The sequence below is a fragment of the Cryptotermes secundus genome, unplaced genomic scaffold (assembly GCF_002891405.2).
Source record: "Cryptotermes secundus unplaced genomic scaffold, Csec_1.0 scaffold1278, whole genome shotgun sequence".
Lineage (NCBI taxonomy): Eukaryota > Metazoa > Arthropoda > Insecta > Blattodea > Kalotermitidae > Cryptotermes > Cryptotermes secundus.
This window is the reverse complement of record NW_019727419.1, coordinates 194,926-222,201: the sequence shown is the minus strand read 5'-3', so window position 1 is coordinate 222,201 and position 27,276 is coordinate 194,926. Positions and strand designations below refer to the sequence as shown.

Here is a 27,276-nt window from a genome sequence, read left to right as displayed (position 1 = left end):
TTACACATTCGGTAGGACTCGGGCGGGTGATCAGCTCGTCGCAAGGCCTATATCTTTATTTTGTATCTCCCTGTATTTGTACAATCAGTCCATTATGGGCTATAAGAACATCTTATGTGAGACTTAATCTAAAGCTTAAATACCAAGAAAGAACATGTCGGAGATAGTAATGCTCCAATGAGCATTCTCTGCGGATCTATTTCGGGTGTGACTTTGGTATTTTGTGTATTGCATTTATATGAAGCGCGTCGTTAGGTCGTTTGGTTTATGCCTTTTCAGCCTTCTGGGCTCGTCAGCATCGTTTAGTAGTGTGGTTGCCAGTTAAGGCCTATATCTAAACACAGATTAACACAAACACCGAATAAACACATACACATACCAAACATCTCTGCATTGTGTGGGGTTCGAACCCACGATCCCGGCTTCCGAAAGAGCGAAGACTGCACATGCCTTAAACCGCTTGCCTACCGTGACCGATATTCGCATTTAAACGCTATCAAATAAAGAGAGAAAGGGACAATTTGTGATATCGAGGTTCCCAACGAATTTTGCTACAAAAGAAGACGTATTTTTGTAGGCAGGCTATGTGGTATGTTTGTACCATCTGTATTTCGTAACATTTGTATGTTGAATAGAACCAATTAAGATTATCTTGACTCTAAACTCGAAATTTTAAATATTTCCGGTGTGTGCGAGGTACTTTAATGTTTCTTGGAGTGCTTTGTAGAAAAAAATAAGGATATCACACCTAGGAACATATCTACATATCCCTTGAAATAAATCTCTTAATCGCCATTAGCTGATTACTCACATGTTGCTAAATCGTTTTTTGCAATGTTGTGCTTCTTCAGCTCCTGCAGGAGTTGGCACTTAGTGAGGATCTTGGCGACGGACATATGAGCCGTCACAAGAAATAGGATCAGGCAAACACTGACTGCTCTCATTGTGGCGTTGTCCTGTAACAGAATAACTGCACTGAAAGTGTCAATGAACTGCCCTGAAAATTAGACTGTCTGTATAAAAAATGAAATAAGAAATTAATGCTTATTCAGCATGTACTTTAGTTAAGAATGCATTGTTTTGAAAAGTTCATATTCCTTATTTCATTGATAGAAGACCACTTCAGAGAAATATGGTAGAGTAGTTGACAATATTAAAATGAATCTTTGAGAACTAGGTTGTGCCGGTGTTGATTGGATTCTACTCAGGGATCAGTGACGGGCTGTTGTGAACAAGGTAATGAAATTTCGGTTCTATATGTGGCGGGGAATTTCATGACTGAGCGACTACCAGCTTTTCAAGAATCACTCTCCTCCATGGAATTGGTAATTTTATCTAGTATAGAAGAATTTCTGTTCGAAGAGTCATGGCAGCATTTACACAGTTCTCGCCTGTGTTACGAATGGTAGTGAATATATTGAAACAATTCATTAATTAATTTGTACTGAATGTGAAATTGAAAGTGCTAATACGTTTAGAAAAATATGCTGACTTAATGGTTCTAGTGTAATGCTTCCTGCCATTCAGTTCAGAACCTTTTATCTTCCCATCTGCTGTCTAAAAACCTAAAAATTATAATATACAAAACTATAATTTTTCCTGTGGTTTTGTATGGGTGTGAAACTTGGTCTCTGACATTAAGGGTGAAATATACACTGAGGAAGTTTGAGAACAGGGTGTTGGGGAGAATATTTGGACCGAAGAGAGATGAAGTGACAGGAGGTTGGAGAAAACTGCATAATCAAGCGCTTCATAACTTGTACTCTTCTCCAAGTATAATTAGAATGATGAAGTCAAGGAGTGTGTGATGTACAGGGCATGTAGCACGAATGGGGGAGAGGCGAAATGCATAAATATCCTAAACACAATAGATCATTGAAAGTCGCGGTGCAATGGCTGGTTTTTATGGCTCACCCCTCATACTCATACACATACTCATATTGAATATGGTAATGCAACATTTCAAAACGAACACATTACAGCAACTAGATATATGAGTCAACTTACCTGTGAACCTGGCAGTGTTTCGAAGAGAAACATCTTGGTCTCTTTAGGCTTCAGGTATTTATAGCGCGGTTCAGATTTTATGTCGAAACCTCTACTTAGCTTTCCTTGACGACAAATATGTCAGCTGTAAAACAGTATCCTATTTGTTATTATGCATGAAATATATTGCATGCACCTCTTTTTACAAGTATGTAAACATCATTTGTTGTAATTTGTTAGGATAAATATATAGATAAGCAAACACGTAAGTGAGGAAGTAGATAACCAATTTGACTATGCATAAATAAATACCCTAATTGATTCAATTGCATAAGTGGTGCATTCACACCAGACAAGGCCACGATTGTTCCATTAGAGAGACCGTTGCCAAAGACCTTAGAGTAAATAAATTGCATGAATATCCAGCTGCGCCAGGATGGATAGAGTTTTGTGTAATAATTATAATTTAATTACAACACCTGTCAGCCGTAGGTAGTGTCCTTAAAATTGAAATCCTTCTTTTCGACATACATGTTGTGACCTTTATACACATTAGCAGTTAACGAGTCTGTAAAAACTTTCCCAGAACACAAACACTAAATTCCATATTTTAAATTTTTACGAGTTTTCATCATTGGAGCTATTTAAAGGGAATGGTATAGAGCAAAACGGCACATATACTTCCCCCCCTCCTTGGCACCACAACCCCAGTGGGCCTAGGCCTAACTCCATGACATCCGTTCACTTCGGTTTTTCTAGATCTCACACATACAGTAGCACTCCTTGTGTGGGTGATCAGCTCGTCGCGAGGCCTCTACCTGTTGACAAACACAGAGAAACGTACACAAACATCCATGCCCTGAGTGGCATTCGAACACACGATCCCGGCTTCCGAGCGAGCGAAGACAGTGCATGCCTTAGACCGCTCACGCCACATACATTGGAGGAGTTAAATACCAATGTAGCACCTGAGATTTAACAAATAACTCCTTAAGTAATATGTAATGTCTCTTTAAAGATGGCGAAATATTCATGCTTGCATTTAGAAAGAAGAGGAAGATTAGAACATATTCTGTAGCCTGTAAGATTCTTACATTCATTTGAACCTCCCCTGTAACCAATTTGTGTCAAGAAGGTTATATTGCAACTTAGGCCGAGGTACTTTGGATCACCCAGTTTGTCGCACTAGCCACTTGCTGCCAATCTGTTATGAACTCGTGAACCCTCACATTAAAGGCACTTACTTTCAGCCCTACCGTGTGTACATGTGGTTCTTACTTTAAATAGATTTATTCATGAAAACAAACATAACTGGAATGGCAACAGGGGATTCTCACTGAGAATGTAGACCATGGATTAGATATTTCCTCTGTGCTCATGAAGGTCATAAGAAAATTCTATGTTCTTTCATGTAACAAGGAAATGTCGACATGTCCATTTCATATGTAAGTGGACAGCTTAACCTGTTTACGTGCTTTGTATCCATATCTAGAGGGAGTGGGGTCTTCCATTTATCAGTTCTACTACAATTTTTGCCAAAGAACTGTCAATAATATTATAACCTTCAAAACCATTTCATGACCCATTACTATGTAGAGAACGACAAGTTTTTATACGATTTTTCAACAGTTCTGATCTAAAGATCCTAGACACAAATACAGATTTCTCTTACGTTGAATGAAGCACGTAATATTCTGAATGTTTTAACGATTTTCTGATGGTTTGCAGTGTCGCCATATTTGTAATTATTAACGTAAAATTACCGTTGGTAAGAAATCTACAGATCTGCTTGTAATTTCTGCGTATCGATTTCATACATCAGTTAAATTAAGATTTCGCGCAGTCGCCATGTTATAATTTTACATTGCATAACACCACTGCCTTGATTGAATTTGCTTATTTAGTGATCTCTGTTAACACAACAGATTTGAGGGGTATATATTAACGATACTAATGTCAGTCCTGCCTGACAATTTCGCACGGGCGCCATGTTTCATTTCTTAATGACAGGAGAATGGAGAGAACGACAAGGTTTTATACGATTTTTCAACAGTTCTGATCTAAAGATCCTAGACACAAATACAGATTTCTCTTACGTTAAATGAGGCACGTATCATGTCTGAATGTTTTAACGATTTTCTGATGGTTCACAGTGTCGCCATGTTTGTAATTATTAATGTAAAATTACCATTGATAAAAAACCTACAGATGTGCTTGTAATTTGTGCGTATCGATTTCACTTATCAGTTAAATTAAGATTTCGCACACACGCAATGTTATAATTTTACATTGTGTAACACCACTGCCTTGATTGAAATTGTTTATATTAGAGGTATATGTTACCACAACAGATTTTAGGAACATATATTAACGATACTAATGTCAGCCCTGCCTGACTATTTCGCATAGGCGCCATGTTTCATTTCTTAATGACAGGAAATAAAAAGAAAACAATTATTGGTAGTCCACTGTGGCATGACAGCTGTAATATGTTTAATGAAAACCCGTCAATTGACTTAAAGTCATTAGGTATGAACTGAAACCAAGATACAGACAGGATGATGCTAAAGCCCATGTCTCATATTAAAATGAAAAAAATTGTGTTGAGTAAGGAGCGATATATAATGTTGCAGCTACGTACTGCCGCCTGAAACTGTATACGCCATGATATGTTCGTTTCAGATGCGTTTATATGCATTTAACGACAGTTTGAGAAATGCAGCAATAGCAGTAACATACCGTATTTACTCATGTATAGGCCGCGTGCGTGTATAGGCCGCAGCACAATTTTCAGACCGAAATTATAGAGAAAATAATTTTCTTGTAATATTATTTCAGGAGTAGAACACCCTGTATTACTAATTATGAATATAATTTTTTTAAAATGAAGTGTGATTTAGAATATTTCGAATATAAGCCGCACCTCAGTTTACCTCTTGAATTTTTGGCTAAAAATGTGCGGCCTATACATGCGTAAATACGGTATTGTGAAGGTTTTAGAATGACTATGACGGGGGTTGGATTTATAATTGCATTTATTGAACCCTTATAGATCAGCGACTACGTGTAATTATAACAGTTCCACTAATTCACACACTTTACAGTTCACTAGAGCATACACCTAGTTAGATAGGTAGTTATTTAGAGAGGGTGGGTTTCCCCATTCACTGTGACCAGTTTGATTAATTTTGCTTCCCTCTATGATATTCTACCAGTCTCTATACCCTACCGATAAATGGTGCGTACCATCAGTCCCGCCGAGCAAGCGAGTTCGGCCACTTGCTTAGCAGTGTCTATAATGCTTCCCCCATCTATCAGAGGCCTTAGAGACTATTGTTGGGCGGGAAAGGTCCTGGAATTTGGTTCAGTGATCCCCTTTGGGGATATGAGGTTCTTTTACGTGCCGTAAAGTTACGACACGGGACACACAGCTTAAAGTCCCTCCCGGAGGACTTGTTCCCTGAATTTTTCCGCCCTTAAAAATTTGACCACCTCCGCCGGGTATTTGAACCCGCGTATCACGAGTCATGAGGTGGGAACGTTACCTCTAGACTACGGAGGCCGCTGAGCAAACACCTAAGTCTTCTCAGTGTGATGTGTCTTCACCAGTCGTCTGGTAACGGCTTCCAACATCAGACGTTCCCCTTCTTCTGGGTTCCCGAATTGTTCCCGTCCTCAGCTACAGCAATTCTTGACTGACTGACTAACTGACTGACTGACTGATTAAGTCAGAGACAGAGTTACTTTACCACAGCGGTTTACTGCCACTCATTTCCTAATCCGTTCGCCTTGACGACAGCCCCTTGAGAACCACGACCAAAGATTTCTTTCTTGCAACTGAACCCTTGCGGTCATTGTTTTTATGTAACATCTTCTCTGACTAGAAGACGGGTCCATCTCAGTCTTGAGTCTTATGTTACGACCGACGATCAGTCGGTCAGTCTATCTCGGAATAAATCATCAACCTGGGGTTTACGACGAGATTTTTATTACTGTGAGACTTTTGTAGATTTGTTGATGTGGGGCGCTTTCTCTGACTAGTGGACGAGTCTCGTTTTAGTTGCTTCTGATTCTCTCCAGCGCAGTCACTCTCGGGACCGAGGCCCTTGGGACTCGTAACGACATTGCACTGTCTCGGATTCGAGACTTTATTTTCGTCGCCTCCTACGAACCGCAAAGATAGGGCGGAGGTATTCGATCCAGCCTTCACCAGGGGTTTTTTTCTGGGTTTATCTATATAGATTTTTTTCTTGGCAATGATCAAGTAGAAATTTCCGTTTCCATCTATTTTTGAATGCAATTAATGCCGTGGAATTGTTGCTCTCGTGTCTTTAGGCGGAGATCGTTACTTAGTACCGGCGGTTGAATGCTTGCTTATTTCCCTGTCGTTGCTTAGCAGTGGGTCTACATGTCACAATATTGTATTGTCCTTGAAATCGCCGTCGTCTGTGATGTGATACCGTGTAACCTGACAGATCGTTACCAATGTTACTTTTCAGATGACAGTGATTCTCATAGTTGCCAAAGTGAGAACCTTGAACCTCTCATCATCCAGCCCTGTCTTCTCAACTGATCCTGTCTGCACTCCTGTTTCTTTGCTATGTCTGTATAGCCTAACGTGACTGATACTAGTACAAGATGTCCTATTAGAAATGCTAGAGCAGATGGGAGGAAAGACGTATAATAAAATTTGTAATGTAAGGCTACCTGTAACAAGCCATGGAGGCCCATAGGATCGTGAGACGTTGAGGGTCCCATAGAATCTAGAAATTCGCTCACAGATGGTTGTTTTGTGTTTTGGAAATGACCCCGTTCGAATCCGGTCCGGGGTACCGACTATCCAGTCAGTTCAGTTTTGAGGTTTACATTAAGTTGATGAGCTGATTTCTTCAATCTTAACGCGTGAATTGAAAGATGAGAGGTTCAGTTCTCAGGTAGAATATCCAATGTTCTCACTGGGATATTTGTGGCATATTTCAGGTTCTCCGTGCAATTACCGGAGCGCTACATCAACAAGGACACCATTGTTTTCTTCCATAGTTTTCAAATTAATTTTTCACTAAAGTTGAACTACCATTCGACGCTCTAGATGTGTCTAAACATCTCTGAAGTTCTCTCATCATCATCAGATGAAGAAAGTCTTTATGTTTTTTTTTCTTTGGCACCACAGCCCAAATGTGCATAGGTTTACCTCCATGAACTTCTCCGTTCACTTCGGTTTTTCTAGATCTTAGACATACGATAGGACCCCTTGGGCCGGTGATGAGCTCGTCGCAAGGTTTCTACCTGTACACAAACACAGAAAATCGCACACATATCCATGCCCTGAGTGGGATTCGAAGACACGATCCCGGCTTCCGAGCGAGCGAAAACAATGCACGCCTTAGACCGCTCGGCTACCTTGACCGGCAAGCCTTTATGTAATCGTCACAAAACTTCTAGTTCTATATTCATCATATGATTTGAGAAAGATCTTCGTGTTGTAAAAACAACACAGCGCGCCACAAACACATACAGGACGACATCAAAAACCCTCTTCTCGAGAACGACAGGGCGACACACGTTCGGTTCCATTCAGGAGACATAATAAGAAGGACGACACGAACCTGCTTGGTTTACGAATTCCAGTAGAGTCTTAACAAACTAACTATAAATATTTTAATGCATTGGAACAGCCGCTGTAGTTTTAAAGACTTTAGATTTCATACAAATTGCATATTATTAATATTAAATGTATACTTTTTAACTTTCAGAACATATACTGTAATAGTAGGTTCCAACTGTATTGATGTAAAGGTGCCTCTCTGATGACGGTCTCTGAACACCGAAACATGTAAGAGCATAAATAACTGAAATAAGAAAACTCATTACCAGCCACACTAGACGGAACTGTTTAGCTTTTCACGGAAATAAATAATTAAAATCCGAAAGCCCGATATAAATATTTGTACATGGCGAAAAGCTCATGTCCTACATGATATGTATAATACACGTAAAATTAACTTGTCAGCAGTGGGTTTGTGCCTGTGAGAAGTGAAAATTTTGTCCAAATGAGGTGTGAAGACTCTCAAAGAAGAAACAAAAATAGGTGCTTGCTTTCCCACCAGTAAGAAGTAGCCTCAAGACACAGTCTGAACCGTGGGACAGAAAAATATAGTTATGGGTCATGCGGGAAAAGAAATCAAGGTTTATTATTAGGACAAAGGCCAGCAGCAACTTTCCTCATTCGACCCTACGCAACCCGACCCTCAAATGGTGCTCTGTTGGGGGGTTATCTTGCTGATAAGTGACGTCATAGGGACACGAACTCGGAAGAGTGATATTGTATGTATGTAGCAAAACATCCCTCAAGTTAGATGGGAAGTTTGCGTAATCTATTTCTGAACTAACTGAATCCTTCTTAAGAAACTGAGGCACTTCCGCTATTTAATTTTACGATTACAGAAGTGTTTATATTTTCTTTTTTAATCATATGAGAATGTACGTTGCACGAATACTGTTGCTTGTATTGGTGTTACCGCATCTCATATAAATAATATATCTTACACAGTAATTGCGAAGAAACATAGACTTTATTTGGTTTATATTAATTCGTATGTTACAGTTTATTGTTAACAATATATTTAATGTTATTGACTAAAATTTTCTAAAACAGCACACTTAAATTCCCAATGGGGACCAAATTTGGAAGGAACTGCAAAGAAACACAAAATATTACATTCTTACATTTAGTGATATATATGCTACGTGTTTCTCTCTTTTATTTTGATAATAAAATGTCACTTATTTCCTCTATGGAAATTATATGTGAACAATTTTATTGTAGTTATATAGAGATCTGTTATTTGATTAAACAATGAGGCAAATGAGAGGTTGTCAGAAGATTTAAACATTAATAATATCCCTGTGTATGAACTTGTATAAAAATTAATGATATGTCACACAAGGGACATTTGGTGATCATGAAACACATTCTTTTCCACAATTATTTCAGAATAAACTCTGAGGTGCTGTGTGTATAGAAGTCAATGCATTGAGGTCATTTTCCATTGTTATTTGGCCTGAATTATTTTCCTTATTTTCTGAATAAGCCAGTGGATTTTGGGGGCGACTTCAACAACTGGGTAAGGTAGCCTTCTTGCAATATTTCGGGTAAGTGACCCAAGCCTTAAATCCTTGAGACTTCTTGATCTTCAATGCGCATTTGATGTCATCGGCCACGTTGTCGTCTCTGAGTTCTGGAAGTAAAATTATGGATGTCAGTTCTCTTTCGAATACATGTGATACCTAAATTAACTATTGAAGGTATTGGATTGCTTTTGGCATTTAGTTTTAATAAAGTATATTTGCCGCATTTATTTTAAGCAAGAAAATGTACGCCGGAGATTCATACCAGAGTTTTGCTGGGCGCTGCTCTTTTATGAGGTACACCTCTAGATAATATTCACGATGTTTCCGGAAATAATTTTACCTCCTTTTTATGTTACTCGATTTCATTATTCTAGACTGGACCATTGTCACAAACTTAGAACATCGCAGTATTGACTGCCGCATTACACGGGGGCATTTATTCATGTTGTTTTGTACGGGGTTCCTCAAATAAAGTTCTGTAGTAGAAAGATTATTTTTTAGTAGCCGTTTATAAATTTTGCTTTTGACAGATATTTTAATCTGTTGTCCAGTGGTCTGAGTTCCTAGCTATAGATCCCGAGGTTTCGTGTTCGATTCCCGGCGCTACCTGATTTTCTGTGAAATAATGGGTCTGGAACGGCGTTCACTCAGCCTCGTGAGGATAATTGAGAAATTATTTCAAGGAAATTGCGACACTCTCTAGCCGCTATATTTGGCACTAACTTCGCCGGCAAGCAGCGGTCGCTCGGACGGTCGATATAGTTCGCTTGCGGAAAACCTGCCACGGAGTATTCTTTGTCCTTTGTATTCTTTGTCCTTTATATTAAATTTTACAGGAATATATTTTTCCACGCAGTGTCACATACTGCATGGATGGTGCAGTATTACACATTACTGATGAAATGAATGTCACATATTTAAATGTCTGGAGCACACTCTTGGAACCACTTGTGTCACTTGCCATTTTGGCTTTGAGTAGTTTTTCGAAATGAGCGTGTCAATCACAAAGCGTGAGATACAATTTCCTTTAGGCCTACCGCGCTTCTCAAGCAATAGTTCTTTTAAATTCTGGAAAGTGTTTCCTAAAGAATCGTTTGCCTCGTCTGGTATTTCACTTAGATAAGTAAAGCGTACGAGAAAGAACAATTCGGTACATTGTACTAATTTTTTTCTATAGAAGAATGCAATATTGTAGGATGTGACTCCATGTAGTGTCGTTGAAATTTACCGAACTTTCAGATGAAATTTCTGCCTCCATCCAGTGCTGCTGAGCAGAAGTCAAACTAGTAAGAAGTGAGATGCAGTATATTCTCTCCAAACACTAGCAAATTTCTAAGAAATTTTGCAGTATCAAATGTGTCCTCCATTTTTCCATACACATTCATGGTGGGTGCTTAATTAAGCACAAGTGAAACTATGTATCTATTTCCGTGAGCCTCCAGAGTTGACTGAAGGCGCGAGGAATATCTGAACAAATCTTACATTATATTAAGAAAGAACTGATATACTAGCTCCGACAGGGTACAGCGGAGCTTTTTAGATTAGTACATCTGCACTCACTTGCACAATTAATGTTGCAACTTCCGCCTACGCCTTTTTCTTTGCACCAGTATCTGTCGTTGATCTGAAAGTAAGGAACCACGTTTATTACGAACAAAAGAAAACATCTAACATAATATGAGACATAGGAATTAGAAAAAAGGTTAGAGAGAGAGAGAGAGAGCGTGTGAGAAGGCGGATTTGATTCTTGTTGCTTAGGATAGACGTCAGTGGCGGACTCTTCTGAACACAATAATGAATATTAGGGTTATATAGAAGCCAGGAATTTCATTGTCTGTCGGGATGATTATTAGCTCATGAAGAAATAATTTTCTCCTTAGACTTTTTCTCTAATCAAAGTACGTAAGTATATTCAGCTTTCTTTTCGTAGAGTAACACAATTGTTTACCTGGAATATTCCATTGTCATAACTTCCGTCCTTGTTGGGCCCGCCCCTAGCTCTTGTATTCAAACCGCTCTCATGCTGAGCTATACACACCCCTGTGAAAGCGAAAGGGAAAGATAAATGTCAGACTTACTGGGGTTTTGGGTTCTGTCTAACGTCCAGTGTTCTAGAAACGAGAAGACGAATCGTTTCGGGAATTTGATATGTTTCCGACATGAGGTGAGGGGAAGGGAAAGACACCTACTCGGTTCTTCCCTTAGAAAAAACGAACGTCAATCATTGGGGAGACACCTACCCTGTTGGGTTTATAAATTTTGCTTTTTGACAGTTATTTTAAATGTTATTAAATTTTCACGGTTTATAGCAAAGTTTGACCGCCTCTATGGTGTAGTGCTCAGAGTTTCTGGCTACAGATCCTGAGGTTCCAAGTTAGATTCCCGGTGCTACCAGATTTTCTGAGAAGTAGTGGTTCTGGGATGGGGTCCACTCAGCCTCGTGATGATAATTTAGTAGGTGTGTTAAGGAAATAGCATCTCCGGTCTAGGAAACCAAGATTAAAAGCCATGGAGAACCGTTGCGCTGACCACGTGACACCCTCTATCCGCAAAAGTTTACACTAACTTCGCCGACAAGGGTCGGTGACTCGGTCGGTATAGTTCGCTTGCGGACTACGTAGCCAAGGAGTTTTTGTTTTTGTTTTTATATAGGTCTAGTGACAGTGGGTTGTGTACAGAAAACAGGATTACGCCGGTAAAAATACTCGTAAAATTCAAATTAACATAACCACACCCCACCCCCCACAATGTAAGAACAGCATTGTGACCAAGAACTCAGGGCCAAATCATCCCAGCAAGACACCGAATAAAAAGAAAAAAATTGAAATGTGCAGATGAACTGTATACATTCACACAGAACGTTCAAACTCTGCAACCTAACAAAAACTACTAATGATAATAGGAATACGCAAGTTAATCTACTATAGTGTACGTGTATAATGTAGCATATATTGCATAAAATACGCCGGTGAGTTCCACCTGGCTCATACATAAATTTAAGCTATTTAACTCACAGGTTGCTAAATCTTTTTTTGCAGCGTTTCCTTTCTTTAGTTCTTTCAGGAACTGGCACTTGGTGAATTTCTTGGCGACGGACATATGAGACGTCACAAGAAGTAGGATCAGGCAAACACTGACTGCTCTCATTGTGGTCTTGATCTGTAACAGAATAACTGGACGGAACATGTCAATGAATTAAAGGAGTAACAGAAAAAAAAATGTAATTTTCAGCAGAAATATTTTGAGCAAGGAAACCTTGTTTTGAAATTTTCACATTTCTTATTTTATTCAAATACTAACAACCTAGCCGAGAAGACAATATTAAAAGGGGGTTTACAGAACTAAGTTTAGCGATGTTGACCGGATTCTTCAAATTGAGTTATGGGATCAGTGACGACTGTTGTGAATATGACAATGCAATTTCGGTTCTACTATTCATGGGGAATTTTATGACTTACTGAGTTACTAATGTCTTCTGAAGAAGCATTCTGCTCCATGGCGTTTGTTGTTCGTCTCGCATGGAAACATTCCAGTTAAGAGTACAAGGAAAAGACTTACACAGTTATCGCCTTTTTTATGAATATAATGAGAATATACAGTAAGGAAATTACATTATAAGTTCGGGCAATTTGTGACGATGATATATTAATAAAATCATTATGTTTCTGGGCATTATCCGTCGTCCTGTTTTTATTTAAAACATGCAACGATACGGAGACCAGTTTCTCCGCATTTAGAGACTAGCTCTGTCGATGGGCCTGAGTAAATTCCGCCCGAAGACGGAGACAGAATCCGAAACATTGCATGTTTTAAATAAAACAGGAAGATGGTTAATGTCCAGAAACACAATATTTGTATAAACTTCAATATGTTGAATGTTAAATTCGAAGTTCTAATACTTTTAGAAAAAATGTAAAGTCTTAACTATCCAAAAACTGTTGAAGTTTTTTTCGCCGCACAAAGCGATATAGAAATTAGTGAGTCTTCGAAACAGAAGATCTCAATATATTTTGATTCTTAAATGTCGTTTTCAAATGTCCGATAATTTAACTTAAATATTGAGTAAATATTGGACTTAAATTTGAGGAAGAAACTAGTGAAATGCTACATTTGGAGCATAGCTCCGTATGGGGCTGAAACATGGACACTTAGGGCAGTAGATCAGAAATATCTGGAAAGTTTCGAAATGTGGTGTTGGAGAAGGATGGAGAAGATCAGTTGGACCGATTATGTGAGAAATGAAGAAGTGCTAATTAGAGTCAGTGAGCAGAGGAATATCCTACACGAAATAAGAAAACGGAGGGCCAATTTGATTTTTCATGTTTTACGCAGAAACTGCCTTCGAAAAGAAGTTATCGAAGGAAAGATAGAGTGGCGGATAGAAGTAACAAGAAGACGAGGAAGAAGGCGTAAGAAGATGCTGGATGACCTTGGGGACAGAAGAGGATACTGTCATTTGAAGGAGAAAGCTCTAGATCGCATCAAATGGAGGAACTGTTTTGAAAGAGACTGTGGACCTGTCGTCTGACAGATTACTGATGATGATACTGATGATGAAGATGATTGAGTATGGTTATGTATATTTAAAACTTAGCATTTTAGAATGAGTTAATGTGGGTTAACTTACCTGCGAACACAGCGATATTTGAAAACAGAAGTGATTTGGTTCGATATAGCTTCAACTATTTATAGTACATTTGAACTTTCCATTATTTTAAATATAAAGTTATGTAATCTAATATTGTTTGGAAATAAACATGTCAGTTGTAAATTAATGCCTCACTTTCTGGTTTTACTATTATTAATTTACTGCAATTGGGTAGATCTTACACTGATACAGGCAATGAAACACTATAACATGAAGGGAACAATACAAAACAAAGTACATTGCAATAAGCAAGGTACACATAGTGAAAATCCAAACATATAAAATAATCGAAAGTCACGTACTTGTGTTAATTTAACTGCACTCGAACAAGGACACTTGTCATTACTTCACTTGTTTCCATTCAAGGTGTGCCAAAGGCCCCTTTTCTTGTAACAGCTTTCCTAACCCTCTTTCTAAAAGTTTGTAATTTGCAGGGGAAATACGGTAGTATGCCTGCGGGTAACTTTTCCAATCTTTATGGTCCTATTTACAAAGGAATATTTTCCAATATCTGTTCCTTGTTTCCTGCTCCTAAGTTTCAAACTATTAACGTCCTTACTCAGATAGCATCGTTTAAGCACGCTATCCCCTATGGCTTTCATCCCCATGGCCTGGAGGCCAGTTACGGTGACCTTTATCTCAAAGCCCGGGAGACTTGATTACACCGAGGCTAACGCTTATCGTCCTAAGAACCTGTCGTCTTTCCTGTTGAAACCGATGGAGAAATAGTGGATAGGCATATCGGGGACGGGGCGTTGAGGACATATCCTCTACACGGAAACCAGCATGCCTACCCAACAGGTAAATCTACTGAAAGCGCACTACACAATGTGGTAACACGCATAGAAAGTGCGATTGAACACAAGGATATTGCCTTAGGAACATTCCTTGACATAGAGGGAGCTTTCGATAGAACCTCATTTGATATAATCAAACAGGCAGCTGGAGAGCATAGCACAGAGCCTGCAATATGCAGGTGGATAAGTGCTATGCTGGAAAGCAGAACATAGCTGACACACTATCAGGAGAGACTCTGGGGGCGTTCTCGTCTAGAGGGTGTCCGCAGGAGGGGGCGTGCTGTCGCCCCTGCTGTGGGGCTTGGTCGTCGACGAATTCCTGTGGGGACTTAGTGATGATGGATATTATACGGTAGGATATGCTGATGAAATTGCAATCCTCATTAACGGAAAATTCCTTCCGACAGTATCAGATCGTCTTCAAACAGCTCTGTACATGGTCCAACGATGGTGTGAAAGAACAAGTCTTTCCATCAATCCCAATAAGACGGTAATTATACCGTTTACTAGGAAGAGAAATATAAAGGGCCTTAAGGAACCGACCCTCTTCAATAAGATGATCCAGCTCTCCAGCGAAATCAAGTACCTTGGTCTAGTGTTAGACAAGGGACTGACATGGAAAAAGCGGCTGGAAAAGTTATTAACAAAGCCTGTAAGACTTTTTGGACATGCAGAAGCATGTTTTGTAAAACTTGTGGACTGCAGCCGCAAGTTGTGCATTCTTTGTACACTGCGGTTGTAAAACACATAATTACATACGGCGCCACAGTATAGTGGCCTAGATTTAAACTCAAGGAAAACAAAGCAGAACTTAGCAAATCGCAAAGGTCGGCTTCCTTGGGTATCACAGGAGCAATTCGAACATCTCCAACAGCTGCACTGAAGATACTTCTTGGATTCCCCCCACTGCACCTACAGTTGGAGGCATAGGCCAGGGCAGGAATCTACCGTCTCCAGTGCAGCGATCAATGGAAAACTAGATCTGTTGGTGTGGCCATGCATATATAACTCAGGAAATGATAAGAACCCATATTACAAATGGGGTCTGACAAAATGATACTGAGATATGTATCTGAAAAAACACTTCAGAGTCAGATTTCCTGACAGGAGGTAATGGGAAGACGAGTTTGGGCCCGATAGAAAAGAGTGACTCATCTGGTATACTCATGGTTCCAAGATAAATAAGGTTACTGGAGCTGGTGTGTACTGGTATGGCACGATGCGGAAAACTGACATACACGAGATCAACTCAGAATTGGTCTGGGATTACCAACGAACTCTCATGGAACTGGCCAAACATAACAGGGTATAACTGTGGGTGCCGGGGGCATGAGGGTATTGCTGGAAAAGAAACAGCAGACCAATTGGCTAAGATTGGAGTTGAACATCCGTTCATAGGACCTGAAACAGCCTGTGGAATCTCTATAGGAGTTGCCAGAAAGGCAATCAGTAACTGGACAAACATGAAACACAAGAAATTCTGGGGATCCTTAACTGGACTCAGGCAAGCAAAGGGACTCATGCGAGGACCCCCAGCTAAAGAGCGAAGGAACTGTTGAAGTTGAACAGGAACCAGCTACGATGGGTAGTGGGACTACTTACAGGACGCTGTCACCTTAAAGAACACCTCTTCAAACTGGGACTAAGTGATAGTCCCACTTGTGAGAGGTGTCAAGAAGAATATGAAACAGCCACAGATATCCTGTGTAAATGTGAGGCCTTAGCTTATTTAAGATTACGTCACTTGGGTCAATACTTTATGGAACCAAGTGACTATTTCAACGCCCCCACGTACAAAATCCTACGCTTCATTCGAAGCGCAGGATTGCTGAGGGGATAATGGAAAGAGGAAGCACGATAGACCACTATGGTCGCAGTCATTCATTCCTCAGTCGTCCAGCTCATATGCTAGTTACTGTAACGACTGAGCTATCTCGGCCCTGTACTTCATATCTTCAAGTGATGGAGTGTGACTACTGACGGGTTTTGGATTGATGACTGGATTTATTGGACTCTGTGATACAGCGCGTGACTACACAGTTCGCTGCTACACACACACTAGTATCCATAGTCATATCTTCTCTAGACGTTGCTTTGTAGCCGCTTTCAACGTCGGACATTCCTCTTCCTCTAGGTTCCCGAACTATGCTCCTCTTTATCTACCAGCTTCTAACAGCAACAACCCACAACGACTGAACCTCAGCAATTTTCTAACAGGTCCCAGTTATATCATCTTAGCACGGACCGCGTACGAAACGAAATTATCTATTACCGCTTTTGTCTCTCGTTGCCGCAGAAAGATGCTTGATTGCTGGGCCATTTCTTAGTAGTGGCTGTTGTATATTTGCTTGTTTGGCCGTCGTTGTCTAGCAAGGGGTCGACATGCCAAAATATAGCCCTATATAAAGTTGTTGCCGCTCAACTAATTAAGTATTACGCTATGAAGGCGTATGGGGGAGTGAATTTATAGACCCATATTTTCTTGACTTCAACATTTACTGGAGTTGAGTGTTCAGTTTCACGCCCATGCCACTTTACCCCCTGGGAAATTGTCCTGGTATACATTGGATGAAAAGCTGGGTGAACCCCAAAGCCAATATGGACGACGTGGAGAAGAGACAATTCTTGATCCTTCCGGGGCTCGAACTTCGACCCCTCGGTCGTCCAGCCCGTAGCCATTCGCTCTACCGACTACGATATCCCGGCTCATAATGCACTTGCGTATAATCACATATAGGTTCTTCATTTTATTGGATAATTTAGAGTGATTGAAATCGTAGCGGTGCTGATCACAGTAGCTTCGCGGTCTAAGACATGAACAGTCTTCGTGGGCTCGAGCACTGGGATCGTGGGTTCGAAACACATTTCAGTCATGGATGTCTATCTTCCTTTATTCTTTGTTTGTGTTATCCTGATTGTGGTTAGCGGCCTTGCGGCGTGCTGATCACCCCGTCCAAGGAGTCCTATCATTTGCGTAGAGAAGATTACGAAACTTGAGGAGAGGCCAGGGTCCGACAAAAGGACAGTAGAGCTATGGATTATTAGGTAGTTTCGGGGGGGTGAGGGTTGGGCAGGCGCTAAGTAAGCATTCACTGCCATTAACGTCAACAATCTTGTACAGCACTATATAAATTATGCAGCAGTATTTTGTCATTCAATAAAGTAGTGTTGTTTATGTACTTCGGGTAAACACGATGAAGCTTTTGTTGCCTGTTTACTGTTGATAATAGGGACAGAAAAAGTATGAACATGCGTCAGAGCAGTTTGAGGCTTAGAGGAAGACAAACAGAAATGACTTGTTACTTCCGGGTATCTTGCGGCGGTGATTGGCTGATGACGCCATACATAGACACAGGAGTGGAAATGATAAATTCAGGTTTCAGGAAGTCTGCCTGTGATAGACCTATAAGCCTGTGAATGTTAAATAAAACATCGAAAATTTTACTTCAAATGTGACTATCTTTTTTAACTGTCTGTTGAAAAAGGCTCGCTGACACAAACTGTAACGTGTCTTTAGTTGTATTTTGGAAATGACCCGTTCGAATCCCGGCCGTGTTACCGACTATCCAAGCTGTATAATTTTGAGGTTTCGTTTGGATAACGAACGGTTTGTTTCAAGCTTAACGCCTCTGGCTTGTAATGGAAAGTAAGAGGTTCAGTAGTCAGGCAGGAAATTCGAATAATCCATTGGGGTATTTGTGGTTTATTTCCGTCCCTCCAGGCAATTACTGGACTGTTACCTCAAAAAGGACGTCACCAATTCCTTCCATATCCTTTCCAATTCATTGCCCACTAAACTTGACTACCAATCGACACTATAGATGTCTCATCATCAGAAGATGACGTGAGCCTTTATGTTATCGTCACAAAATATACCCAGGCAACACAGACGCCTGGCAACAACAAAATTGGCCACAACTTGAAATCAAGATACGAGCAATACTACAAAATTGGGAACAAGTACCGCAAGACACATCATATCTTAATAGAAAACAAATACTCGACCAACTAGTTTGAGCCAAAAATTACACACGTACTGACCATACTCCAACCCACCACTACATTCCTGGACACAATAGACAAACTGGTAGTCAAATTCACATGGCAGGGAAACACTGGAGACATCCTTACTTCGTATATGGAAGACCGGAAGAGGGACGAATAGACGTGCACCTCCTCCCAACCCGCATTAAAACCATTCGCTTCAACTTTTTGCGAAAGTTTCTAACCAGAAAAACAGAGAGAATGCGTGGTACTTCCAAGCAAACAATATCAGGATGTATGCCCCAGGTGTACACGCTGAAGCCGTGCTCAAACTGAATCTGAACCCAGCGCGCTTTCCCAGGATGACACCCTTCTACGCCAGCGCACTCGAAGCCTGGAACGGTACTTCCAAGCGAATATCAGGATGTATGAACCAGGCCTAAACGCAGAAGCCGTTCTCAAACTGAACATGAACCCAGCGCGCTTTCTCAGACTGACACCCTTCTACGCCAGCGCACTCGAAGCCTCGCACGGTACTTCCAAGCACACAACATCAGGAAGTATGCCCGAGGCCTACACGCAGAAGCCGTGCTCAAACTGAACGTGGACCCAGCGCGCTTTCCCAGACTGACACCCGTCCTCGCCAGCGCACTCGAAGCCTGGCACGGTACTTCCAAGCAAACAACATCAGGATGTATGCCCCAGGCCTACACGCAGAAGCCGTGCTCAAACTGAACCTGAACCCAGCGCGCTTTCTCAGTCTGACACATTTCTACGCCAGCGCACTCGAAGCCTGCCACGGATTTGACAGATTGTTATCCCCAACCTACAGTCCCTTGAAGACCAAAGGCACATTCCCTTGCGCGACTCCACCCTCATGACCCCACATATTTCCGGGCACAAAGTTGTGTTTGACGAAGCTTGGAATGTTCTAAATACGTATAACCTACGTAGGAGACCTCATCACGGAGAATGGCCACTGGAAGGAACTAAAATACATAGACACAACACACTGTACCCAACCGACAACCCGTAGACTGGCAACCAACCTACGGAAAGCAGAAGCCTTTTCCCGCCTCAGTTACCTAAACCTTTCGCTGACGATCACTTCCTTAACACCAACCCCCATCTCTTACGTAATAAAACAACCCAACGGCCAACTGACTCCCCTCCCCATACTCAAACGCAGGGCATACAACCAATGGCACCTGGGGAACACCAGTGGAAAGCAATATACCACCACCCCATCATGAGCAAAGACGGCGACTTCTCATGGAGTATACCACATAATAAGATAGCCGGAGCGCAACAGCTGCACTAATTGGGTAAGAGAGAGACACCAGACTGCCCCTGGTGCCCATGCACAACACGAAAAACGGATCACACGATCTTCGATTGCTTCACAGTCACAGTGATCAAAAGATCTCAATGTAGCCAGCAGAGAGTAACGAGTTAGCCAGCAACCAGACAGTTGTATTATGGCATTTGCAGTCTAGCATTTGTGATACTGCAGATAGCAGTAATTGTGAGATTGTAATTTGTGTGATTGTAAGAGCGAATGTGGAACAAAATTTGCTATATCCACTAAGGCGTGAAGTTGTTTGTCGGATTATACACCCAACACGTGACAATATGTTATTTCATCTTATTTTATCTTCTTTCGTTTATATGTTGTGTTGCAAAAATCAAAGTTATTATTAATTAATTTTTGTTAAATAAACTATAATTAAAAATCCATCCATCCGTCCGTCCGTCCATCCGTCCTTCCGTCCGTCCTTCCATCCGTCCTTCCATCCATCCATCCATCCATCCATCCATCCATCCATCTATAGCCCTTGTGAACTTTTGCCGTTTTTTTCAGTTTAAACTAGTATCAAGGTCGCTAACTACACACAGAACAACGCAAAGAGAATAAACGCCCATAGTCATCCATATCTCGAGTTGGATTCGAACTAACGATCCCAGTGTTCGAACGAGCGAAGATAGTTCATGGCTTAGAACGCGTGGAGGCCGCGCCTTATCTCAAGAGGTTAGTCGCTGAGTTCCCACTGCTGCGACCCGGGTTCGAGCCCCGTTCTTCTCATGTGAGATTTATGGTGGACAAAGTGGTACTGGGGCAGTTTGTCTCCGAGTACTTGGGTTTATATTGCCAATCTTTATTCCACCATTTACTCCACAGTCATCATCATCATCATCATCTATCATGTTGTACTGTTAAAATGGTAAAGTAGTGGCCGCAGGACCTAGTATTGCTCGTAATGCAAACGTATTAAAGAAAAGCAGTGGCACGCACACAGAGAGCCTGTTCAAAATAACACGCGAGTTGTGCTGAAAGCAAGAGGTAGCCACTGTGGCACATATAAGCATAGAGCAAGTATCTCTGTGCTTTGGTTTTTAAATTCTAAATTTAAATTTTAAATATTAAAGCTAAATGAGAATTTAAACTTTTAAACCAATCGACGTCTGAATATTCTTAAAACACAATTGAAAAATGGACAAGTGGAATTTTGGAATATCGGGTGCCGATTGACGACAGAAAATTAACAATTGAAAATCTGGAATTTAAATATTAATATTGAATGCAGTGTGACAGCTACGTGAAGTGAAATTCACCTGATGATGGCCGATTACGGCCGAAACATGTAGTGTGAAAGAAGGGGGGCAAGAACCACAATAAAGTGTTGCAGTTATGAAGAAGTTTGTATTATACTAGGTGTGTCCCAAAAGTCATGAAATATATTTCTTTCCCGCTCTCTTACTGGTCGGAGCCGGATGGAACCGGTTGGGTTATGGGTGGAGGCCTTTAGCTTCACAGCGCGCCCAAGGTCAGTCTGCTCGAGCATTGGAGGCGTCAGTATCGCTGATTTAGTGCACCTGTGTTTTGTGTCCACGTGACGGCGCGCGATGGCGGATATTTTCGAACAACGTTGGGCGGTCAAGTTCTGCACAAAGCTAAAAAAAAAGCTGCCGAAACTCACGAACTGCTCAAGTAAGCCTACGGGGAGTCTGCTCTATCATATGGCACACCTCGGCTACCCCGAAACCAAAGAAGGAAAAGATGAGCAAATCCAAAGTGGAAACAATGCTCATCGTCTTTTTTGACGCCAAGGGTGTGGTCCACAAAGAGTTTTTACGCCAAGGACAGACCGTCAACGCTCCCTACTACGTGGACGTTCTAGAAAGATTAAGGAAAAGGGTCATCCGCCTGCAAAAAGACATCGCCGCTAACTGGCGGCTGCATCATGACAATGCGCCCAGCCACACGTCTCTGCTCGTCCGTGAGTTCCTGGCGAAGCACCACGTGGCAACGCTGCTGCAGCCACCCTACAGCCCCGACCTAGCTCCGGCCCACTTCTGTTTGTTCCCGAGGATCAAGACTGCACTAAAAGGGCATCGTTTTGAAAGCATTCAGGCTATCCAAGCGGCCGTGACAACAGCTTTAAATGAGGTTCCCGTCGAGGCCTTTGAGGGGGCGTACCGGGCATGGGAGAGTCGGTGGGAAAAAAATGTAGATTCTCATGGACAGTACTTTGAAGAATATTAACACTTTGTACCGATATCATCAATAAATTTAAAATATATATATTTCATGAATTTTGGGGAACACCTTGTACATATAGAAGAACAAGGGACCTGTTAAAATTAAACAGATCAGTTCAGATGGGTGGAAGGATTACTTACTGGACACTGCCACCTAAAAGGGCACCTTTCCAAACTGGGACTGACAGGCGGCCCAACTTGTGAAAGGTGCCTACAAGAAGATGAATCAGCGACACACTTCTTATGTAATTGTGAGGCTGTAGCTTACCTAAGATATCGCGACCTGGGTCAGTACTTCATGGAACCAAGTGACTTTTATAACGCCCGATAAATGAAGTCCTACATATCATTCGAAGTGTAGGATTAATAAAGTGTTAATCCAAGGAGGAAGCACAGTAGATCATTGAAGGTTTCGGTGGAAAGGCTGGTTTTTATGGCTCAACCCTCGTATTCATACAAATACTCACATTGATTATGGTAATGCAACATTTCAAAACGAACACATTAGAGCAAATAAATATATGTGTCAACTTACCTGTGAACCTGGCAGTGTTTCGAAGAGAAATATGTTGGTCCCTTTTGCCTTCAGGTATTTATAGCGCGGTTCAGATTTTTGTTACGTTTTTATCAAAAACAATATCCCATTTTTTCTTATGCATGAACAATATTGCATGCACCTCTTTTGTTCAAGTACGTAAACATCATTTGTTCTAATTTTTTAGGATAAATATATTTGGTAAGAAAACACTTAAGTGAGTAAGTAGTTAACCAATTTGACTATGCATAAATAAATAACCTAATTGTTTCAATTCCTTAAGTGGTTCATTTCACAAGACAAGGCCACGCTTATTCCATTAGAGAGATCGTTGCCAAAGTCCTTAGAGTAAATAATTTGCATGACTATCCAGCTGCGCCACGATGGATAGAGTTTGGTGTAATAATTATAATTTAATGACAATAACTGTCAACCGTAGGTAGTGTCGTTGAATGGAAAATCCCTCATTTCGACATACATGTTGTGACATGATGCCCATTAGCCGGTTACGAGTCGCTAAAAACATTCCCACAAGACAAAGTGAAGCGTCATTATGAGGACATCCATTGCAAGGTAACGGAGAAGAAAATATACTTTCTTGGCAAAAGAAGATGGTGTTTTCTGTGGGGTGTGTGTCGAGGAGATATCAGTGGGCACAGTCAGAACAAATGCTTCATGTTGGATATATTTTCTCCGAAATTCTTGAATGCTCTACTTGAATTACGAGTATGCTTGATTATTTCCAAAGATTTGGATAACTAAGATTCCATGTTTTAATTTTTACGAGTTTCCATCTTTGGAGCTACTTAAAGGATATGGTATAGAGCAACACGCCACATACATTGGAGGAGTTAAATACCAATGTAGAACCTGAGATTTAACAAATAACTCCTTAAGTAATATGTAATGTCTCTTTAAAGATGGCGAAATATTCATGCTTGCATTTAGAAAGAAGAGGAATATTAGAAGATTTTCTGTGCCTGTAAGATTCTTACATTCATTTGTACCTCCCCTGTAACTAATTTGTGTTAAGAAGGTTATATTGCAACTTAGGCCGAGGTTCTTTGGATCACCCAGTTTGTCGCACTAGCCACTTGCTGCCAATCTGTTATGAACTCGAGAACCCTCACATTAAAGGCACTTACTTTCAGCCCTAACGCGTGTACATGTGGTTCTTACTTTAAATAGATTTATTCATAAAAACAAACATAACTGAAATGGCAACAGGGGATTCTCACTGGGAATGTAGGCCATGGATTAGAAGGTCATAAGAAAATTCTATGTCCTTTCATGTAACAAGGAAATGTCGACATGTCCATTTCATATGTAAGTGGACAGGTTAACCTGTTTACGTGCTTTGTATCCATATCTAGAGGGAGTGGGGTCTTCCATTTATCAGTTCTACTACAATTTTTGCCAAAGAACTGTCAATGATATTTTAAACTTCAAAACAATTTCATGACCAATTAATATGTAGAGAATGACAACTTTTCCTACAATTTTTCAACAATTCTGATCTAAAGAACCTAGTCACAAATATAGATTTTTTTACGTTAAATGAAGCACGTATCATGTCTGAATGTTTCAACGATTATCTGATGGTTCGCTGTGTCGCCATATTTGTAATTATTAACGTAAAATTACCGTTGGTAAGAAATCTACAGTTCTGCTTGTAATTTCTGCTTAACGATTTCACATATTAGTAAATAAAAAATTCGCGCAGACACCATGGTATAATTTTACATTGTGTAACACCACTGCCTTGATTGAAATTGCTTATATTAGTGATATCTGTTACCACAACAGATTTGAGGGGTATATATTAACGATACTCATGTCAGCCCTGCCTGACAATTTCGCACAGACGCCATGTTTCATTTCTTAATGACAGGAAATAAAAAGAAAACAAATGTTGGTAGCCCATTGTGGCATGACATCTGTAATATGTTCAATGAAAACCCGTCAATTGACTTAAAGTCATTAGGTATGAACTGAAACCAAGATACAGACAGGATGATGCTAAAGCACATGTCTCATTTTAAAATGAAAAAATTGTATTGAGTAAGGAGCGATAAATAATGTTGCAGCTACGTACTGCCGCCTGAAACTGTATACGCCATGATATGTTCGTTTCAGATGCGTTTATATGCATTTAACAGCAGTTTGAGAAATGTAGCAATAGCAGTAACATATTGTGAAGGTTTTAGAATGACTATGACGGCGGTTGGATTTATAATTTCAGTTATTGAACCCTTACATCTCAGTGACTACAAGTAATTATAACAGTTCCACTAATTCACACACTTTACACTTCACTAGAGCATACACCTAAGTCTTCTCAGCCTGCTGTGTCTTTACCAGTCTCCTGGTAACGGCTTTAAACATCAGACGTTCCACTTTCTCTGGGTTCCCGAATTGTTCCCGTCCTCAGCTACAGTAATTCTAGACTGAGTGACTAACTATGAGACTGTCTGACTGACTGACTAACTGACTGACTGGCTGATTAAGTCAAAGACAGATTTTCTTTACGACAGCGGTTTACTGCCAATAATTTCCCAATCTGTTGGCCTTAGCGGCAGGCCCTTGGGACCCACGACCAAAGATTTCTTTCTTGCAACTGAACGCTTGCGGTCATTGTTTTTATGTAACATCTTCTCTGACTAGAAGACGGGTCTATCTCAGTCTTGAGTCTTATGTTACGACCGACGGTCATTCGGCCAGTCTGTCTTGGAATAAAGCACCCACCTGGGGCTTACGACGATATTTTTATTACTGTGAGACAGTTGCGGATTTGTTGATGTGGGGCCCTTTCTCTGACTAGTTGACGAGTCTCGTTTTAGTTGCCGCTGATCCTCTCCATCGCAGTCACTCTCGGGACCCTCGGGACGGAGGCACTTGGGACTCGTAACCACATTGCACTGTCTCGGATTCGAGACATTATTTTTGTCGCCTCCTTCGACCCGCAGAGCTAGGGTGGAGGTATTGGATCCCGCCTTCACGAGAGGGTTTTCTCTGGGGTTATCTCTGGACTTGTCTCGGCGCTGACCGCGTAGAAATTTCCACTTCCAACTATGTTTGAATCCAGTTAATGCCGTGGAATTCTTGCTTTCGTGTCTTTTGCGGAGACCGTTATTTATTAGAGGCAGTTGTATGCTTGCTTATTTCGCCGTCGGTGACTAGCAATGGGTCTACATGTCACAATAGTGTATTGTCTTTGTGATGTGATACCGTGTAACCTGTTAGATCGTTACCGCCGTCACATTCCAGATGGCAGTGATTCTCATAGTTTCCACAGTGAGAACATTGCACCTCTCGTCATTCAGCCCTGTCTTCTCAACTGATCCGGTGTGCTCTCCTGTTTCTTTGCTATGTCTGTATAGTCTAACGTGGCTGATACTAGTACAAGGTGTCCTATTAGAAATGCTAGAGCAGATGGGAGGAAAGACATATAATAGGATTTATAATGTAAGGCTACCTGTAACAGGCCATGGAGGCCCATGGGATCGTGAGACGTTGAGGGTCCCATAGAATCTAAAAATTCGCTCACAGATAGCGGTTTTGTGTTTTGTAAATAACCCCGTTCGAATTCCGGAAGGGGTACCGACTATCCTATCTGTTCAGTTTTGAGGTTTACATTAAGTTAATGAGCCGATTGCATCAAGCTTAACGCGTGTATTGGAAGGTGAGAGGTTCAGTTCTCAGGTAGAAAATCCAATATTCTCACTGGGGTATTTGTGGTTTATTTCAGGTTCTCCGTGCAATTACCGGAGCGCTAAATCAACAAGGACACCATTGTTTTCTTCCATATTTTTGAAATTTATTTTTCAATAAATTTGACGTACTATTCGACGTGTGTCGATGTGTCTAAACATCTCTGATGATCTCTCATCGTCATCGGATGATGTAAGCCTTTATGTTATCGTCACAAAATTACTAGATTCTATATTCATTATATGATTTGAGAAAGATCTTCGTGTTTTAAAAACAACATAGCGCCCCACAAACCCATACAGGACAACATCAAAGAACCCTCTTCTCGAGAACGACAGGGCGGCACACGTTCGGCCCCCGTCAACATAAATAATAAGAGGAACGACACGAATCTGCTTGGTTTCCGAATTCCAATAGAGTCTTAACAAACAAATTATAATTATTTTAATGCATTGAAACATCCGCTGTAGTTGTAAAGACTTTAGATTTTATACCAAATTGCATATTATTAATATTAAATGTATACGTTTAACTTTCAGAACATATACTGTAATAGTAGGTTCCAACTGTATTGATGTAAAGGTGTCTCTCTGATGATGGTTTCTGAAGACCGAAACATGTAAGAGCATAAATAACCGAAACAAGAAAATTTATTACCAGCCACACTAGACGGAAGTGTTTAGCTTTTCACGGAAATAAATTACTAAAATCCGAAAGGTCGATATAAATATTTGTACATGGGCAAAAAATTAATGTTCCACATGATATGTATTGTAGCGTGTTCGGGCGTATAACGCTACAAATAAGTTCACGCCGTCTTCTGGTATGGCGAGTTTATTTCTTCGCTCGTTTACACACTTTACAACCATCTGCACTAGCAGTGCTACAATCACTGCTCACAATATTCCGGCGAGACTGACTCCTTAGACGGATATTCCCAAACT

At 40.7% G+C, this 27,276-nt stretch overlaps 2 protein-coding genes across 2 annotated transcripts in view; both read right to left on the bottom strand.

The window, feature by feature from the left end:
• The window catches only part of LOC111864794 (lysozyme C-like), a 48,243-nt gene that overhangs the window by 5,941 nt on the left and 15,026 nt on the right, over positions 1-27,276 (bottom strand). The window contains exon 2 of the mRNA XM_023852306.2: positions 812-956. Coding sequence (XP_023708074.1) covers positions 812-944 — 133 coding nt within the window. The 5' untranslated portion in view covers positions 945-956. The remainder of the gene's footprint in view (positions 1-811; positions 957-27,276) is intronic.
• LOC111864792 (lysozyme C-like) lies at positions 8,540-22,638 on the bottom strand. Its single transcript, XM_023852304.2, has 5 exons — positions 22,622-22,638; positions 12,132-12,290; positions 11,066-11,157; positions 10,678-10,741; positions 8,540-9,224 (listed from the first exon to the last, which is right to left on the bottom strand). Exons 2-5 carry the CDS (start codon positions 12,262-12,264, stop codon positions 9,100-9,102), a joined length of 414 nt encoding a protein of 137 aa, XP_023708072.1. The 5' UTR covers positions 12,265-12,290; positions 22,622-22,638; the 3' UTR covers positions 8,540-9,099.

What these genes read in the sequence shown, in the direction of transcription:
- LOC111864792 (XM_023852304.2), bottom strand. Translation starts at nt 12,264, where the DNA reads ATGAGAGCAGTCAGTGTTTGCCTGATCCTACTTCTTGTGACGTCTCAT. An exon ending in AAAAAAAGATTTAGCAACCT is followed by an intron (nt 11,158 to 12,131) that starts GTGAGTTAAATA and finishes TCGCTTTCACAG; the next exon opens with GGGTGTGTATAGCTCAGCAT. An exon ending in ATGACAATGGAATATTCCAG is followed by an intron (nt 10,742 to 11,065) that starts GTAAACAATTGT and finishes CCTTACTTTCAG; the next exon opens with ATCAACGACAGATACTGGTG.